This window comes from Globicephala melas, chromosome 10, assembly GCF_963455315.2.
Source record: "Globicephala melas chromosome 10, mGloMel1.2, whole genome shotgun sequence".
Classification (NCBI taxonomy): domain Eukaryota; kingdom Metazoa; phylum Chordata; class Mammalia; order Artiodactyla; family Delphinidae; genus Globicephala; species Globicephala melas.
Genome location: NC_083323.1, coordinates 52,042,529 through 52,061,124, shown reverse-complemented (window position 1 = coordinate 52,061,124; position 18,596 = coordinate 52,042,529). Strand labels below are relative to the sequence as shown.

Below are 18,596 nucleotides of genomic sequence, written 5' to 3'. Positions count from 1 at the left end.
CTGCTTTTGCTGTACTCAGTTCTCCAGCTGCTTTGTCTTTGGGAGGCACTGGCCTGCACCTCTCTGCTTAGAGCCAGAACATGAAGCCAGTTAGTCTGGCCGCGGAGCCTGTGTACTCACTTCTACATCATACCTTAGAAACTGTCAAGAAAGAGAACTGCCCACCCTGTTCCTGTGCTTCCCAGGCATTGCATCACTTAATCCCAATTTCACCTCAGAGGAACTGGGGCTCAGGAAAGTTAAGAAACTTGCCCAGCTGATACGCGTAGCACGAGAACTCAAATCCAGGTCTGCCTGGCTCTGTATTCGTCGCCAAGGTTGGCTCAGTATACTAAAGGGCGGGAAAGCTCAAGGTTGCTGGTGTAAAGATCACAGCATGCAGTGTTATGATGCTGTCTGAAAAGTAGCTCCTGCCCACTGCCCCTATTTAAACTAAGCTCCAGGGACACAGCTTGGCTCAGCAGAGACTATAGTCTACACAGAGGAACAGAGGCTGTGTGAGCCCCTGAAGGAGCCAAGCTTACAGCACAGCTCCTGGGGCTCAGCCTAGGGTGGCCCGGGAGCCCTGCCTTCCCCATGAACCTGAGAGCTTCGTGGGAATGGACTTCCAAGGTGGTGGTCCTACCCTGATGGTTTTGTTAATCTGGCACCGGCAGAAACTCCGTTACAGTTAGAGCCCTCTCCTGTATTGATTATAGAAAAGAGATCTTTCTCTTAGGTTGTTGGTATTTAAGGAGACCTAAAGAATGTAGTTTCTCAGGAGAGCTTTTTGTGATTGATGGATTTAGTAAAACAGCAGGCTGTGTGTGGAATTAGGAAATACTGTCACTAACATACTGCTTTTTACCAGCCCACCCGCGAACCACAACACCCTTTTTTTCTGAGATGCCATAAATCCCAGTGCTATACTATCCCAGTATTTCACAAATGATTTAGAAATGTTTGCCATCCCGTCAGTCCTGTCCCAGGTATTTATTGGTGGTACTGTTTTGGGTGCCAGGGATGGAGAGGAACAATGCTAGTCACATAGTATTTGTTAAATGAATAAATGAATGGGCAAGCTGAATATAAAAGGATTCCTGTCCTTCATTTGTTTCTCACCAGATGCCTATTTTACTCCTCCTGTATATAAGGCAATATTAAGGACCTGGAGTTGCCTAAAATATTATTGGTGGCCTCACTGAACTTACAGGACAATCCATGATACTGAGTGGTACACAGATATCTGTAACACACGGCACAGAGTCTGAAGTGCTATCAGTAAGTAGGTCTTGGAGGTCGGAAGAACAAGACCACTCTGGCTGGGGACCCAGGGAACACTTAGCAATAGGTGAGCTTTGACCTTGCCCTGGAAGGTGAGTCAAAATGGTAACAGCAGGGGATGCTGGGGGAGGGCATCCCAGGCAGTGGGATTGGATTGTCTTGGGAAAAGGCCACGGAGGCAGGAAAGTACAAATTTTGAGGAGGGAGTTAAGTGATTGACTCAGTAGTATAGAGTGCTGCTTGGGCTGGTGTTGGGAGCAGAGCGTGAGAGCATTTGAACTCCGTGGTGGAGGGGGTCGTGTCAAGTTTAAGAAAAGGTCAGAGAGAGTGAGAACAGAGAAAAGGCCCTGGAGCTGTCATTCTGGATTCTCCTTCCTCCTTTCCATTCCCTCTTCTTCATGCTAAATCAGGTCGCTTCACACCCTAAACCATCCTGCCTATCTTCACCGAATTACTGCTGAGGTACTGCTTTGACCATACTGTTCACACCTCTGTGGATTCACCAACCCCCTTCAGAGTAAATTCTATACTACTTAGTTGGGGTTTCAAGGCTCTCCTCATCTGGCCCAGTCTTATTCTTCAGCTCCGTTACCCCATCATCCACTACCCTGGACCTTCTCCATCGTCTTGGTCTCCTCATGCCCACCTCACCTGTGTGGGTCGCCTACCCCATTACATGTTTCCTGATACTGTCCTCTCAGCCCAAATGCCCTCTCACTTCATCAGTGTCCATGAGAATCTCCAAGGCCCATTTTTTAAATTCTAAAAACTTAAACTCTTAGAAGATGGAAACCAAGTCTTTATTTTTATACCCATCAGTGCCTTACAGGTGCTAAACACCAAGCAAATGTTGAATGAATAAATAATTATCTTTCATTCCTTCTTTTCCTCCATTCCTAAATATGACCAAGAGTAACTATATCCCCCAGATAAAGAGGCCTTCCATTTGTATAATGCATTAGACCTTCTGAAGGTCACGGCATAGCAGTCCAGAGCACTGAATCTGGAGCCAGACTGCTGGGGTACTACCCATTGCTTTGCCGATTATCAGCTGTGTGACCTTCAGCAAGTTACTTAACCTCTCTGTGCCTCACTTTTCTCGTCTGTAATACGGGGAGAATAAAGGTACCTACCTCATAAGCATTTTTAGAAGGATTAAATAAGCTATTATTGGGCTGTCCAAAAAGTTCGTTTGGGTTTTGCCGTAACATCTTATGGGAAAACCCAAATGACCTTTTTGGCCAACCCAGTATTTGTAAAATGCTTAGAACAATGTCTGGCATGTAGTAGGAATTATATAATGTTTGTTTAGCTAAATAGATACACATTACATATATCTCCATATATATATATATATATACACATATATATATATATTAGTGGTATAGATTATATACATATATATACACACATATGTAGTAAGTACTCAGTAAAGATACAGTTGTACCCACACACAGGGACCATGTACAATTGGGTATCCGCAGCAACCTTGTAAGGTGAGTAGAAGTGTTAAATGACTCTCCACACCTCGTAACTGGTAGATCCATTCCTGGAACCATGTCTTCTAACTTCTGAGCCGGAAGTCAAAAAGTAGAATTTATACCCTTAATCGACTGATCTCCAACACATGGATGGTTTTCAGATACACCATGACTTCTTGACACTGAATATTGAAATTTACTATAGATACTTTAATTACTTTGATTTAAAGTACAAGAGTAGTGTCAGATCCATTATATAGGGTCTGTCAGTAAGAAATATACAGTTTCTGTCCAAAGTTTTTGTATAGGATTTCACATGAGGTGAGAGGTACATGAGGTCAAGAGAGATTGGTAAGGGCAGAGGATCTGAACAAAGTCCAGCTTAATATTCCCTTTATTCTGGAATCAATGATTTGCTAATACTCTGGCAATAGTCAAGTGTCACAAAGAAATCCATGATGTGGTCACTTTCTACTTGACTATATTCTTCTTGCAGTTGAAGACAGAGCAGGGATAAATTGAGCGTGTTCAATGGAGAATTATGCCTGAGGTTTTAGTAGAAAAGAACTCAAATAGGAAAATATGCTATTGGAGTACATTTAAATGGATATATACCTATCATGTCATTTGGTATGCAAAGGCTTGTGTTTGCATTAAGCTGATGGAGAAGCTGTTATTTTCTTTGCAGTATATATTCAAAAGCTTTCTTTTACTTCTCTGAAAAAGAGAGAACTGTCTCTTATTTTAAATACAAAACACATTTAACTTCTGTCAACAGCGTACATTTTAAATAATGCAGTTTGTACTGGCATTCATTGTCTGCAATTAGAGTTCTCAAGAAGCTTTTAGTTTTTTCTCTCCAACTTTTAAAATTCATTCATTGTAACTGTTGACATTTTGGAGAACAGTGGAAACCCTAAGTCAAATTGGAAAAACGGAACAAAGACATTACCTTTCTGGAAATTACTATTGAACCGGGTGGAGAATCCTCAGCTATTGTGCTGAAGCACATTGTGATGAAATATTTATACCCTCTTCTTGCTAGTGTTAGGTCAGACTCAAACGTTTTCCTTTTAACCCAGCCTACTTAACCAGAAACATCATGCTAGCAGCCAGCTCAGAATCCTTAGTGCCTAAAGCTTAGTTTGTGCAAATTACCTGCTTACAGTAGGCCTCAGCATCTTAGTAAAGCAAGAGTCAGGAGTTCAGGTCTTTTCTTCAGGATGTATTTAAAAGCAAGATTTCTCAGTTACCCAGGTCTGTCTGGGATGCCTTTTCATCCAACTATGACGGGAGGCACGTGTTCTCATTTCTTCCTTCCTGTCAACTAGCAAGAAGACAGCCGAGCATCTGTGTGTCTGTGTGTGTGTGTGCGTGTGTCTGTGAGTGTGTGTGAGATTGGTTTTTTTCACCCTCTCATTTAAAGATGTAACTGGAACCAGGACCCAGACAGCCTGTGGGTTTGCTTCAGGTGGGGAATATAAACAGAGCCAAGCCTAGAAATGCCAGGTGTACAGTAGATTCATTGACCTCGTTGTTTGCCCAGCTGCACGGGGACTCCCATTTCATTCCCCAGCTGCTTCCTAATGCTGTCTTATTTTTCTTTCAAACTGGAGTAGCCAACCAAACCACACCCCCAGACAGATTTGATAATTACTAAGAAGAGACAACTTTGCAGTTACACACAGCTCACAGAAAGCCGCCATGACTTCGTAGTTTGGCCCGCACTTTGTTCTTGTTCAGCAGTGCCTTTGACGTAATTAGCTAGCTTATGATTTTAAGGAAAGGCATCATCAGATTTTATGAAAAGTAAAGCTCTTCATTAACTCTGTTTTACTCTTTAAAATAGTCATCTTAAGAGTGTGTATTAAGTTGAACCATAAGTGCTGATTTTCTACCTTTTTCATATAACCTACAAAAAACAGCAATTTGGTTCAACCAAAATAAATATATTTATTCCAGTGTTGCTTCCAGTCTTCAAACTATTTTAAAACTCATCTTTTGAAATGAGAAAAATCAAGTTCCTTACTTTAAAACATTACATCAATCTCTTTAACACAACTATTCCTTAGTTATAAAATTGACTCTGAATAACAGTTATTTACAGATGAAATAAAATCCATTTTATGTGGAGGAGAATTTGACATAATTTTTGAGAATGTGCCGGTACTGATTACTTGGGTGCTGAGTTCTGGTACCTGAAGGAACCCTGAGACATCAGTTGGCATCGGAGTCATCACACCTTTAAATTTTTCTAAATTAAACAATATCTAATTGAGGATTGATTATATATTTACAATATATATGGAAAGGATACATTACAAAATTTCATCTCCTGTATATTCATAAATCTATCAAAATGCAAATTACCTGTATCATTTCTAGGAGAAGAAACAAGATACTCTATATATGAAGGGTTTTCAGCACAGCTTTATTTATAAAAAAGCAAGAAGTTGAAATATTCTAAAATGTTCAACAGTAGGGAATTAGTTAAGTAAGTTATAGCACAGTCATATAAAGAAATATTATACAGCCCTTAAAATTATGTTTTACAAGACTATTTTGTGGTATAGGAAAATGTTGATATTTTTAAGTGGAAAAGGACATAGGAGATTAAAAATTGTAAATATAGTGTAATCCAGATTTTTTAAAAGGAGAAATGATATGTGTCATTTTAAAATGAATGTGTGTGTGTGTGTGTATTTTCATAGGAAAAAGACTGGATAGCTGTATACCAAAATCTTATGCTTTTTATTTTCTACTTGCTTTATATTTTACTTTCTTTTTTGTATCGTGTTTTCTACATTGAACATAAAGTATTACTTTGTGCTCATAAAAAGTTTTTTTTTTAACTACAACTATATATGAACCTTATATTTACATTTTGTATTTTGACAAGTACATTTTAAGCAATAAAGTCCCTTTAGTAAGGGCTATATATTTATTTGGAGTTTTTTATAATTCCAAGGTTTGACTAAAATTTATCCATGCATAAGGGTTTATTCTTCAAATTAATAATGCAGAGGAGATTTTAGAGAAACACTTTTAAGTTTGAGGGAACTTTTTAAGTACACTGAAAGCACACACAAGACTCTGTAAATCATTTTTTTCATCACAGCCTGTCCCTAAGTGCCTCTTCCTGGCAGGTGAATTTGCATATTTCTGTTTGCTTTATGTAGAAGGAATAGTATATACTTTATTTTACTAACAATCTGGCTCTCTGCCAGTTGAAAGGTGATATCTTTAACATATTATGTCATATAATGGTTTCCATTCACTTTCTAAGTTACAGACAGACATCTTTTAACAATGTGGGTCACATTTTCACAGGTGATGAAAACATACCATATGTATCATGCAGAGAGCATCAGCGCAGAGAGCAAGCTGAAAGAGGCTGAGAAACAAGAAGAGAAGCAAATTGGCAGATCCAGTGACCCAGTCTTTCATATCAGACTGGAAGAGAGACATCAGCGGCGAAGCTCTGTGAAGAAAATTGAAAAAATGAAGGAAAAAGTAAGTAAAAGACTGCAGAGCCTTTCTGTCCTCACTGGAGGTGACAAACCTAGTAACGCTGATGCAACAGCTGATAGACACACATTGTAAATTACTGTGAAGTGACATGCATTTCCTCCCACGGGAATGAAAAAATGTGTTAGAAACATAAAAATCATGTAGTAACAGCTGGACCTCATTTAGTGGTGAATGCCAAGTATCCAATACACAATGTAGAGAACTTTGAATATTAACAAAGAGATTTCATTGCAAATGGGCCTGGCGCCCGTATACGTTGTTGTTTTTCCTCATCGCTGGGTAATTTTCATTTATTTAATTCAGATTCGAAATGTACTTTTCTCAAAGGACTTCGAAGGTCATTTGTATATGTTGAATAAATTGTTTAGATGAATAGAAATTCATGTATGTTTCCCTGTCTTGTTTTAAAATGACTTTATTGATTTCCCCCAATGCCTGGATCTTCTTCATTTCCAGAGACAAGCAAAGTATTCGGAAAACAAGCTAAAGTCGATTAAGGCACGGAATGAATATCTCCTAACCCTTGAAGCAACCAATGCCTCAGTTTTCAAGTATTATATTCATGATCTTTCAGATTTAATTGATGTAAGTACTTAAAGTTTTTATACTTTCCATACCAAGATGGAATTAGCAGTAATCTCATTTCCTTGATTCTAAAACACCATCATTTATTAAAACAATGTTGTTTTATGTAATTGTCAGGAAAAAAACGCTGCCAATTAAACTACACAGAATACTAAGACACAATAAATTGTAAGATGCATGTGAAACACTGTGCATCCTAAAACCACTGAAAAACGAATTATGAAGTTCTATGAAGCTGTGAGTATCTGGAAGACTCAGCTAGGAAGGGGGTCCAGGCATTTTCAAATGATGCAGTGGCACAGCCCTAACTGTGTTCATTGATTCGAAATATATTTATTGGACCCCTACTATTGTGAGATGCTGAGGCTCTGTGAAGCCATAGATAAACAGTTCTTACCCCGTGGAATTTAAAGTGGAAAAAAAAAATGTTAAGCAAATGACGACACAAATGATTGCTTTATGACAGTTGTGATAAATACTGTGAAGCAAAATAGGATACACAGAAACCACTTTTATTATCTAACTCTCTTTACTTTTATAGGATATGATATAAAAAAAGCACTAATCAGGCTCATTTAGAACACGCCAAGTGTATGTCTACTATTATATTTGTGCAGTGTTTACTGCCATTATTCCCCAACTTTGACCCTCAGCATCACTCATTCTTTCATTCAGAAATCATCCACTGAGTAGCCCAGTCATTGTGCTAATACTGTAGGATATAAATAAAACAGACAAAAATCCTGGGTCCAAAAACGCCAAGATCTGCAAATAGAAGATAAAAAGTGATGTGTCATAAGGAAAACACAGATGAAGTGGGAAGTTCAGAGAGTTATCTGCGGGAATTTTACTTGTATACTGCTTTGCAGTGATTGAATTCAACAGTTAGCCGATAATATAAGATTATTTTCTATGGCTTATGGTGTCTGTCATAATTTAGTCATATCGTAGGTTAAAACAGCTATTTTTATGGTGCATTAAGTCTCAGATATTTAGCGATTATTTTAGAGCCACAGTTGGGGACTTTTACAAAAGAATTGCTAAGAATTGTTACAAAAGATTTTTTAGTTCATTTTTAGTTCATTAACACTCTGATGTGACTTTTTCCTTTTATTTAAGTGTAAAAACAATTTTATCTCATATAATATCATAATTTCTTTATACAAAACCAGTTAGTAATAAATAAAACCAGGGAAAACTGTTTTCTCTTTTCCTTTGTTACAAGTATTTCAACCAAGTAAGTAATCACTTAATTGTTTTAAATACAGAAGCTTTAAAAAAAATTTTTTTTTTCTTCTAGCACTCTGATGAAATAAAAGGATTTTTTTCTGCTTGATTGCTGCTAGTTTTCCTGAATAAAAATAAAAAATTTTATGACCCCTGCTTTCAAACTTAGATCTGTAAGGATTCTGCAAAATGAATGGAATATAGAAGAACTAATTCTTGTAACAGCTCCGCTTGCTTTTTTTGTTTAGGGCTTATTTTAGTAGTGATTGGAGTACTTCACTAAACCCAAGCCAATTTAACAAGAGGATAGATAAGTCTCTGTATCTTGAAAAGTGCTTCTTTAATACGTACAAGGTACCAAGTACTATTCTTGATAATGGGGATCCAGCAATGAACAAAACAGAGTGCTCACCTCCATGGAGTTTATGTACTAGTTGGGGAGACAAGCCATAAAAACATTTGCACATATATAATATATGTATGTAATATATGTAATATATTATATGCTTATATATTAAATATTTATATTTAATATGTATGTAAGTAGTAACTTATTGTTGTAGTAGTAACAGTGCCATGAAGAAAAATAAAACAGAGCTCTGGGGGTGCTTCTGTTGATGGCATGTCAGAAAAGCCTGACGTTTGAGCAGAGAAGTGAGCTGCAGAGCTATATTTGCTAATGGGGAAGGAATCCCTCATATAGAAGGACTGGCAAGGCTCCAGGTATAGAGGCGGAGGTGAGTTTGGCAAGTTCAAGATGCTCCAGGATAGCAAGATGTCCCTCATATAGAAGCACTGGCAAGGCTCCAGGTACAGAGGTGGAGGTGTGTTTGGCAAGTTCAAGATGCTCGAGAATAGCAGAGGCCAGTATGGCTGGAGAGGAGCGAGCGAGGAAAAGGTTCTGGGAGAGAAGGAGGGGCAGAAGCCCAATCACTTAGGGGCCTTTGGACAGGGAAAAGGGGTTAGCTTTTGCTCTAAGTTTGGTGTGAAGCCAGTGAGGGGTTTGAAGCAAGGAAGTGACATCACGTGATTTCCATTTTAAAGACTTACTCTGGCATGGGGTGGAAAATAGACTGAGGTAGGTGAGGAGGACAAGTGTGAAAAAAGCGAGCTATATCTAGGGTCTTTTGCAATTGTCCAGGCCAGAGATGATGCTGGCTTGGACTGGCGTGGTAGCAATAGACCTGTGAGAAGTGGTTGAATTCAAAATATATTGAAAATAAAGCTAAAAGAAAACTGGGGTGGTGGGTTTAAAAAAAAAAAGGATAAAAGTGACTCCTAGGGCTTCCCTGGTGGCGCAGTGGTTGAGAGTCTGCCTGCTGATGCAGGGGACACGGGTTCGTGCCCCAGTGCGGGAATATCCCACATGCCGCGGAGCGGCTGGGCCCGTGAGCCATGGCCGCTGAGCCTGTGCGTCCGGAGCCTGTGCTCCGCAACGGGAGAGGCCACAACAGTGAGAGGCCCGCGTACCACAAAAAAAAAAAAAAAAAAAAAAGTGACTCCTAGGCTCAGGTCTTGAATAACTAGGTTAATGATGTACACTTTACTGAGATAGGGACCCTGAAGAGGAGCAATAGTTCTGTTACACGTAGTAAGGTTGAGATACCTGTGGGGCACCTGTGTGGAGATGTACAGTAGCGTCCTTGGTACCGTTAGTATATATAGGACAAGAAGAGCATGTCAGGATTATGTGAGTCACCATCATGGTTGTGGATATTTATTGAACTCTTACTATGTGACAGGCATCTAGGTTTCTAAGCATAATTTCATCTAATCATCATAACCTTGTGAGGTAAATACTGTTTTCTCTATTTTATAGATTAAAAGAACTGACGGAGGCTTAGCTAGCTGGGTAACTTGCCAAACATTACACAACTGTTACGTTAGGTTTCAAACTCAGACATTTTAACCTCCAGATCAAAATAATTCTGATATAAATAAATAGTTAAATATGCCAAGTATTTTCAATTTTATTTTTAGAAAGCTGAATTTTTTAAAGATCAGCCTTAAATTTAAAATGTAGATTGAGCGACGGCCGCAGCTGCAGCGGGACAGCCCGCCAGCGGCTCGGGGCGCGTGCGCCAGGAACCTCGCGGGGCGGGCGGGCGCGGCACCCCCTGCCTGGGTGCCAGCGCCCCGGGGAGGCGGCCCGCGCGCGACGGGACCAGCAGCATGAGCAGCGGCTACAGCAGCCTGGAGGAAGACGCCGAGGACTTCTTCACCGCCAGGACCTCCTTCTTCAGGAGAGCACCCCAGGGCAAGCCCCGCGCGGGCCAGCAAGCTTCCAAAAGTAGAAATGGACTAAAAATTGTTGGATTTCCCTGGTGGCGCAGTGGTTAAGAATCCACCTGCCAATGCAGGGGACACAGGTTCGAGCCCTGGTACGGGAAGATCCCACATGCCGCGGAGCAACTTAAGCCCGTGCGCCACAACTACTGAGCCTGCACTCTAGAGCCCGTGAACCACAGCTACTGAGCCTGCATGCCACAACTACTGAAGCCCGTGCGCCTAGAGCCCGTGCTCTGCAGGAAGAGAAGCCACTGCAATGAGAAGCCTGCGCACCGCAGTGAAAGAGTAGCCCCCGCTGGCAGCAACTAGAGAAAGTCCACCCAAAACAATGAAGACCCAACGCAGCCAAAAATAAATAAATAAAATAAAATGTAAACAATTCTCAAATGATACAACTTAAATATGAATTTTAAAAGAAATGTTATACAATTCTAAAAGGATACAACTTAAATATGAATTTTAAAAGAAATGTTATGAAATTGGTATGTTGTCATATTCAAAAGAAATTGAGTACTCTTTTAGTGAAAAGCATGCTTCAAGTTCGTTGACCCACTTTCAAGGCAATCAGAATGTGAATATGTACATTCTAAAATGGCTGCTTATTTTGTAGGAATCCAACTTACATATACGGGGGTGATCTTAAAAACGATTAAGCTTGACCCTTCATGATGAAAAAGAAACGGATTATTATGCAAAGGCACCTAGAATCCTTTATGCTCCCGTGTGAGCCTATTTAGCAAAATACCTTTTATACTGAGCTAATAATTATTAGAAGGTATAATAATTATTATACCTCTAGTGAGAAAAAGTTAAGACAACATTTTTAATGCTGTCTTAAGACACTTAATACAGCATCAAAAACATTTTATATGTGAAATGACATGGAAGATACTAAATGTATCTTGATTAAATCAAAGCATTATAAATAGTCAAAGAATTCAAGTTGAGACCTTTTTTATACAAACCTCCAGTTTCTCTTGGCTTCTACTCAAGTCAGTATCTGTCGCCTTTCTTAAAATTTTTCTATCATACATGATGATGAATGGATCTATTGATATAAAAAAGTCATATAAATTTTCCATAGAATTTGTTTTAAAACTAGTCTTATTATAGAAGCACTACATTTACATTGTAGAAATCTAGAAAATACTACAAACGAAAATAAAATGATCACATTCTTACCACCTGAGATCGTCACTGTTAAAATGTAGACTTTTTCTGTGTCCACACACACATTTTTAGACCAGAGAGTATGAAATCACATTTTACATATAGCTTTTCAACTCCCTTTTTTCAGTCGTTCATCTCCCATCCTTCCATTTCAGAAAAATTTTACCTCGTCTAATAACTGCTACATTCCCATTTGCGGACCCCCCTCCCCAAAATGTTTCTCAGCTGGTATGTCTAGACTAGATCCAATTTAGATCACATGTTGGATCTGTGTGATGTGTCCCTTTAGTCTTTTTTTATCCAGCCAAGTCCCTTGTTAAAGAGACAGTTGTTGAGGAGACAGGAGTTCCTGAGAAAATCTCAGCTTCTCAATTTGTCTGATAATTTGTTGTGTTTTTATTTAGCCCATTTCTCCATCCCTTATATTTCCTACAAAGCAAACACTACATAAAGGCTTTATGGATTCAAGTTAAGCACTTTGCAATGGAATACACCATGGGTGGTATTGCTGTGTCTTATGTAGGTATGTAACAACGTATGTTTGGCCCATTGATAGTGTTACTGAAATTGATCACTAGCGTATGGTGATATAGCTCTGATTCCTTCATCATATATAGTTAAGGTTTTTCCCTTGCAACAAACTATGGATATTCTAAAACCTCTTGAATTTGGATTTTATTAAATTGAAAATCTACTAATTTGGAACTCAGCAACATCTGGGCGATAATTTACTTTTGGTCAGCAAAATGCCTTCTTAGAGTACAAATTAATAATGTAAATTAAACAGGAATGATAATTTAAGAAAATATTTTCAGGCACTTCAGAGTATAAATTTACATATATATCACTGACACCCTATTTAATGGAATCCTCTTTTGTTAACGACTACAGATCTAAAAACTAATACTGCAACAATTTGATAGATTAGTTCAAGTCTTTCCTATAGATTTGGAGGTGATCTAATGTTTTTTTTTATTTAATAATTCCAATTTTATCTGTTTTAGATAAACTTCACCTTTACCTATCAATGTTAGTTTGGATACTCCAGATACTGAGTTATCTTTAGGGAGAATGGAGGGGGTTGCAATTGGCGGGGTTAGAGGACTTATGAAATACCTGTAATATTTTATTTATTTAAAAGTATGCAGTTGTCCCTCGTATCCACAGGTAATTGGTTCCAGGAGCATCCTTCAAAATCCAAGGATGCTTAAGTCCTTTAAAGTCAGTCGGTCCTTCATATTCATGGATGTGGAACCTGTGGATATGGAGGGCCGACTGTATATATTTTGCACCTATCTGTAAGTTTGGCATGTTTTGTATTTAGAAACGGAAAATGCAGGGAGTTATAAAAAATGATTAAAACCATGCCTTAGATATTTTAATCTAAAGTATACCAATGTACTTGAACTTGCTAATCTTTAAATTATTATTTATCTTTTTGTACAGAATTTTGAATAGTCAGTCTTCCTATGTACAACCACACCCACTGTGTATTATCTATGATTTCTACTTTAAAATTTTTTTTAACACACAAGAAAAAATATTTTAGATATATACAGTGTTTTCACAGTCTTGCACAGTTGGCAATTGTGCCTAATTTGATAACAATTTTGTTTACTCTTAAATCTTCCAACAGCTCCTTTCTCAATTATTTTATCAGTTTATTTAATATTTAATTAAATTATAATAAATATAAATGGCACAGATATTATACAATCAGCTCTTTTTATATATAAATTTATTTTATTTATTTTTGGTTGTTGGGTCTTCGTTGCTATGGGTGGACTTTCTCTAGTTGCGGTGAGCAGGGGCTACCCTTTGTTGCAGTGCGCGGGCTTCTCATTGCGGAGGCTCTAGGCACATGGGTTTCAGTAGTTGTGGCACGTGGGCTCAGTAGTTGTGGCTCACGGGCTCTACAGCGCAGGCTCAGTAGTTGTGGTGCATGGGCTTATTTGCTCCACGGCATGTGGGATCTTCCCAGACCAGGTCTCAAACCCGTGTCTCCTGCATTGGCAGGCGGATCCTTAACCACTAAGCCACCAGGCAAGTCCCTGTACAATCAACTCTTGAAAGCATACAGACTAATTGTTTGAGCAGAATTGTACAGGAGTATTAGAGAGGGCCTATTAACTGTGTATATTCACAGTGGCATTGGTCACTATGCTTTAGAGCAGGAGTTGACAAACTTCCTCTGTAAAAGGCCAGGTAGTAAATATTCTAGGCTTTGTGAGCCTTATAGTGCAGGAGTAGCCATAGTAAGTAAGCAAATGGATATGGTTATGTGGCAGTCAAACTTCATTTATCATATCAGGCCATGGGTTGGATTTTGTTCACAGGCTGCATAGTTGGCCAACCTCTGCTTTATAAAATGAACTGAGTATTAGTTAATCCAGAGTGTCACTTAAGCAGAAGATTGTTGAGATGGCTTTTCCTCTGTCTCTGAAGAAAGTTTTAAGTAAATTTTAGTTTGTAGAGTAACAGTCTCTTACTTTGGAATCAGGTGGGAAGTGAACAAAGTTAATTTCACAGTGAGGTTTTTATTATGTCATTCTAAAAAATTAATATGAATTGCAAGTATTGGCCAAAGGAAATTTAATTGGTTTGGGAGAATAAAGGCATAATTATAGGGTAAAATAGATTGTAGTTTTGTAAATAATAGATTTTGTATCTGTTATCATTAAATATTCCCAACATTAAGTGCAGAAGAGACTATAACTATTATTCTGTAAAAATTAGGATGTATTACAACAAGAAGAAAAATCATACAGGCAACAAATATATTTGTGATTGAATGCTGAAATTTTCAAGTGATTATGATTTGCTAAGAAAAAAGAGTTGGGGAGAGTACAAGTCTTAATGCTAGGAATCTCTGATCTATAATCATATTCACTAGTCTGTATATCTGAAATTCTTAAACCAACTGGTTTTAAGATTGCAGAACTGGTAATATAACCTCTTTCAGTCCAGTTCCACACCTACCCACCCTCAAAAGGTAGTCAGAGAAACAAAATCCTCAACAGTAAGATTCTATTAGTGCTTTGTCCCTGAGCACCTGCCCCATAATAATAAAGTATCTGTCATCCTTACAGTACAGTTTCACAGTCTCCAATTACTCCCTGTAAACGTTTGCAGGTCACTTTGAAGCTTGAAGGATAAATCTTTGTTACTATTATGGAATATTGCCATAAAAAATCCCCTGTTCCAGCTAATTTTCTTGGTAGAGATTTCTGTCATGTGTTTTATTAGCCATTTCTACAGAATAAGATTGAAGTTAGGTTACATTGTATACCGCATGCCATGTTTTTTATCACTTCTAAATAATCAGCTATCCTTTTGTCTCTAGGGACATATTTTTATTTGAAAAGCATTTTATTCAGAGTTCAGATTTTTCTTAATTAGTTTGACTTTTCCCCCACTACATAATAGTATTAAAATTTATCCACGAAAACCTGCCGAATTTTAATATTGTAGTCTCCATTAGGCCTGAACTCTTATCAGGAAGATTATAAAGAGGTGATGTTAGATGGGTTAGGACAGTGTAGTTATCATGTAAACTGATGTATGCGTGTTTTTATCCCTGCATGGAAGAAAGGGTATTTAAAAACTGAAATGAGTTGGTTGACCAAAGTGGATGGCTTTAAACATTCCTTCCAATGGAGATGCTGTGGGCCTTTGTTAAAGAAACTGCATCCACCTGCCGTATAGGCTGCACTTTCTCAGGCTCCAGTGCTTGCTTTTCCATCTTGGCTGTACCTTTGAATGTTGTGAAAGTTGCCTAAGGCGTGATCCTTTGTGTTTCTTTTTCTCTTGGTCCCTTGCCTTAAATACTCTCTGATGGTTCCTAGATTTTTTTTCACCAGCCTTAATCATATTCCTGGGCTTCAGATTTGCATATCCACTGCCTCCTGGACATCTCTAACCAGATGTCTGTAGACACCTTGAACATTTGCCCCTACTGTCATCATCATCCTTCACACATGTAACAACTTTTTCTTATCCATTGTTTACATCTCAGAAAATGGTACCACTTTCCACCCAGTGGCCCAAGCCAAAAACCCAGTTCTCTCATTCCCCACGTATAAACGCATCAGCATATCTTACCATCTCTACGTCCAAAATATCCCAAACCTTGGTATTTCTCACTACTTGCACTCTCAGTCTCTGAGACAAAGCCTCTTCATCTCTTGCCTGCACTTAGGAAGCAACAGCTTCCTAAGATGTCCAACTGAGCACTAAGACCTTCCAATCAATAATTCATTCTCTTCCCAAGCAACCAAAGTATTAAAAAAGATAAATCAGACCTGTAATCCCTATTTAAAACTCTCCATTAGAATAAAATCCAAACTATTCACTAAGACGCTATGTGAACTGGCACCCACCTGCCACTCAGTGTCATCTCCTGCAACTTTCCCCTTAGTCACCATGCTTCAGGTACACAGGCCTTTCTCTTACCCAGACCCACTAAGCTTTTTCTTGCCTGGGGCCTTTCTCGTTTTTGTCTAGAGCACTCTTTCTTCCAGAGCTTTACAATACTCCTCCTTTACATTCATGTGACACCCGGCTGTCCTATATAAAAGAGCAATGCCCTTCCCCCAGCACTCCGTGTACCTCTGACTCTTTTCTCCATAGCATGTATCACCTGACCTGTATTAATTGAGGCTTGGTTTATTGTTCTCTCTCCTCTCTTGTGATTTGATTCAGGGTAGTTACAGAGATTTGGCCTGGGGAAAAAATGAGTCCAGTAGCAGCTCCTCTGAAGGAAATAATTGCCCCTGTGGGTGGGAGCTGTATTAGGCAACAAAAGATTATTCAGCCTACTCATTGGCTCAGGCTATGCAACCTCTGTTCTCCTTCTCCTGTTTCCTACTTTGTATCCATTGGTATCACACCGATGTACCATTTTGACCTTTTCCATGCTAAAGAGAAACTCAAAACAAGTTTGGCTAAATGCTCAGCTGCAGTTAAAGTAGCAGCAAAAATTAAATTGTCAGCTAGGGACCATCAGGAGCCCAGAGGTGAAAGCAGGTGTGTAAAAGTTGCCTGTAATTTAGACATACAGTTCAGTTCTACAAGATGCCTCTGTCTCACAAAATGTGTTTGCGGTATCTTGCCTGAGGTACTGAATAGCTAGAGAAGAAATTAGTGAAGGACAAAGATACTTACACAGGAGAAATCAACTTTCTTCTTGACATCTACTGTAAAAGCTCTGAGAGTGTCTATTTCTGGTCTTTGAAAGCTACCCATGGTCATGTGAAAGCTGTATTTTGCAGTTCAGTTTGCTTGGGTTGCACTATTTTTCAGAAAGACCGAAAAGAAGGGGCAGACTGAGTCTTTACACAATATCCATGGTTCTGGAATGGTCAAAGCCAAACTTATTAAAAGCCAGGGATAGGACCCACAAGAAAAGATCATGGAAGCTTCTCAGACAGAGGCAGGAGTGATGAAGTTAAGACCGAATACTTCAGGATTTCTTCCCTCTCCATTCTCATGACAACCACTTAATTCTGGAGTGACATACAGGCTTGGGGCTGCCCTCCAGCCACTTCCTGGGCTGCCCTGCAAATGACATTGGCTGTTACTGTTCTGGAAGCATGTATGTAGGACTTGTTTTCCATTATGGTAATCCCATCTAGGCCCAAACTTCTACCCCACTAGGGCTTCTCATGTCATGGAGTTTATTTCAAAAAAAAAAAAAAGTTGTCTCCCGGAACAGCTATGATCCAGTTATACCTGACATCCTGACATTATACCCACCAAGTATACTTGAACCAATCTCTCAGCCTTTGGGACAAGAAAAAGTATTTGTCACTGGCCTCAGTACCTAGATTTCATCTTCATTTTTTTTATACTATTTGTAACACTTTTGCCTAAGGAAATTAGCCTTACTGTGGTGCTACAGACTAATGCCTAGTGGAATCTATCTTGGCAGCTCTTAGGATATTAAAAAAAAAATACAGCCTTCGACTTCTAACAGTCTTTCCTTCCCCAGCTTTAATCCATAATTTAATATATCCATTCAGAGTTTTTCATCCATCAGAACAACACTATTTTGTTTTCATGAAATATTTTATTGGTTTCTTATGTATTTTCATCATTAAATGCACTTGGGCACTTGGGTTATAATTCAACTCTTTGTGTAGAAGCTGGCTCTTCGTGTTGTCATTAATAATTCATAAGCTCCGTAGAATTACTTTAGGCCTTTTAACCAAGTATCTTGAATCCTAACATATCCAGTGTCATTTTAGCTTCCAGTTTAGAAAAAAAAAATGGCTGTGACAGGTCTTGCTGTCTCAGGAGACCTTGAAAAAGAATTTTATTGCTGTTTCTTGTTTCTTTTAAAATTCTGGATGGTTAAAAAGCCTACAGTGTAGAAAAAGCTGCATATCACAAGTAACAAAATCATGCCAGTTACATGACCTCACAGACTGGAAAGTATTGCTAGAGGTCAGACAAGGAAATTTTCCATCAAAGCTCATCACAGAAACCTACTAAGTTCTCAAAGTCCAGAAGACACCCAGGGAAGGCCCCTGGGTTGATTATGAAGCCACATGCATGCTTCTCCCCAAATTATTAGGAAACAACAGTGAAATAAGGGGTGTCTTACTGGGACCAGACTCACCAACTTTGTGTGGCTGAACTGCGTGTGGAAACATGCACTGGTACTTCTGAAATCTTGGCATTTATTCCCCAAAGAAGCCACACTTAGAAATTTGAGGAGTGAACTAAGTCTGGAAGTAATGAAAATTTGGTATGTATTTTTCAGAGCTGTAATTCAAGTGGATAGTTGGGGTTGAATTTCTTTCTTTTTCTTCCTCTTTTTCCTTCATTCTTCTTCTCTTTTTTCCTTTCTCTTTTAAGTTGAAAAGAGACTTGGTTTTTGTTGGGGGGAAGAAAAGGCTTTTCTCTGGGTTGTTTCCTCTCAATATCAATTTTCTATTAAGTCCCATTGGGATCAGTACTCATAAAGTAAAGGAGCTTGTGTGATCTGCTTCATTATAATCAAGTTGAATCTGCCTTCTTTCAGAATAGTAGGGTGTTTTGAAGCACTGG

At 38.7% G+C, this 18,596-nt stretch overlaps 1 protein-coding gene across 3 annotated transcripts in view; it reads left to right on the top strand.

The window, feature by feature from the left end:
- The window catches only part of SRGAP1 (SLIT-ROBO Rho GTPase activating protein 1), a 276,149-nt gene that overhangs the window by 174,847 nt on the left and 82,706 nt on the right, over positions 1-18,596 (top strand). For all 3 annotated transcript variants that reach the window (XM_030866395.3, XM_060306516.2, XM_030866397.3), the window contains 2 exons: positions 6,075-6,257; positions 6,732-6,860. In XM_030866395.3, coding sequence (XP_030722255.1) covers positions 6,075-6,257; positions 6,732-6,860 — 312 coding nt within the window. The remainder of the gene's footprint in view (positions 1-6,074; positions 6,258-6,731; positions 6,861-18,596) is intronic.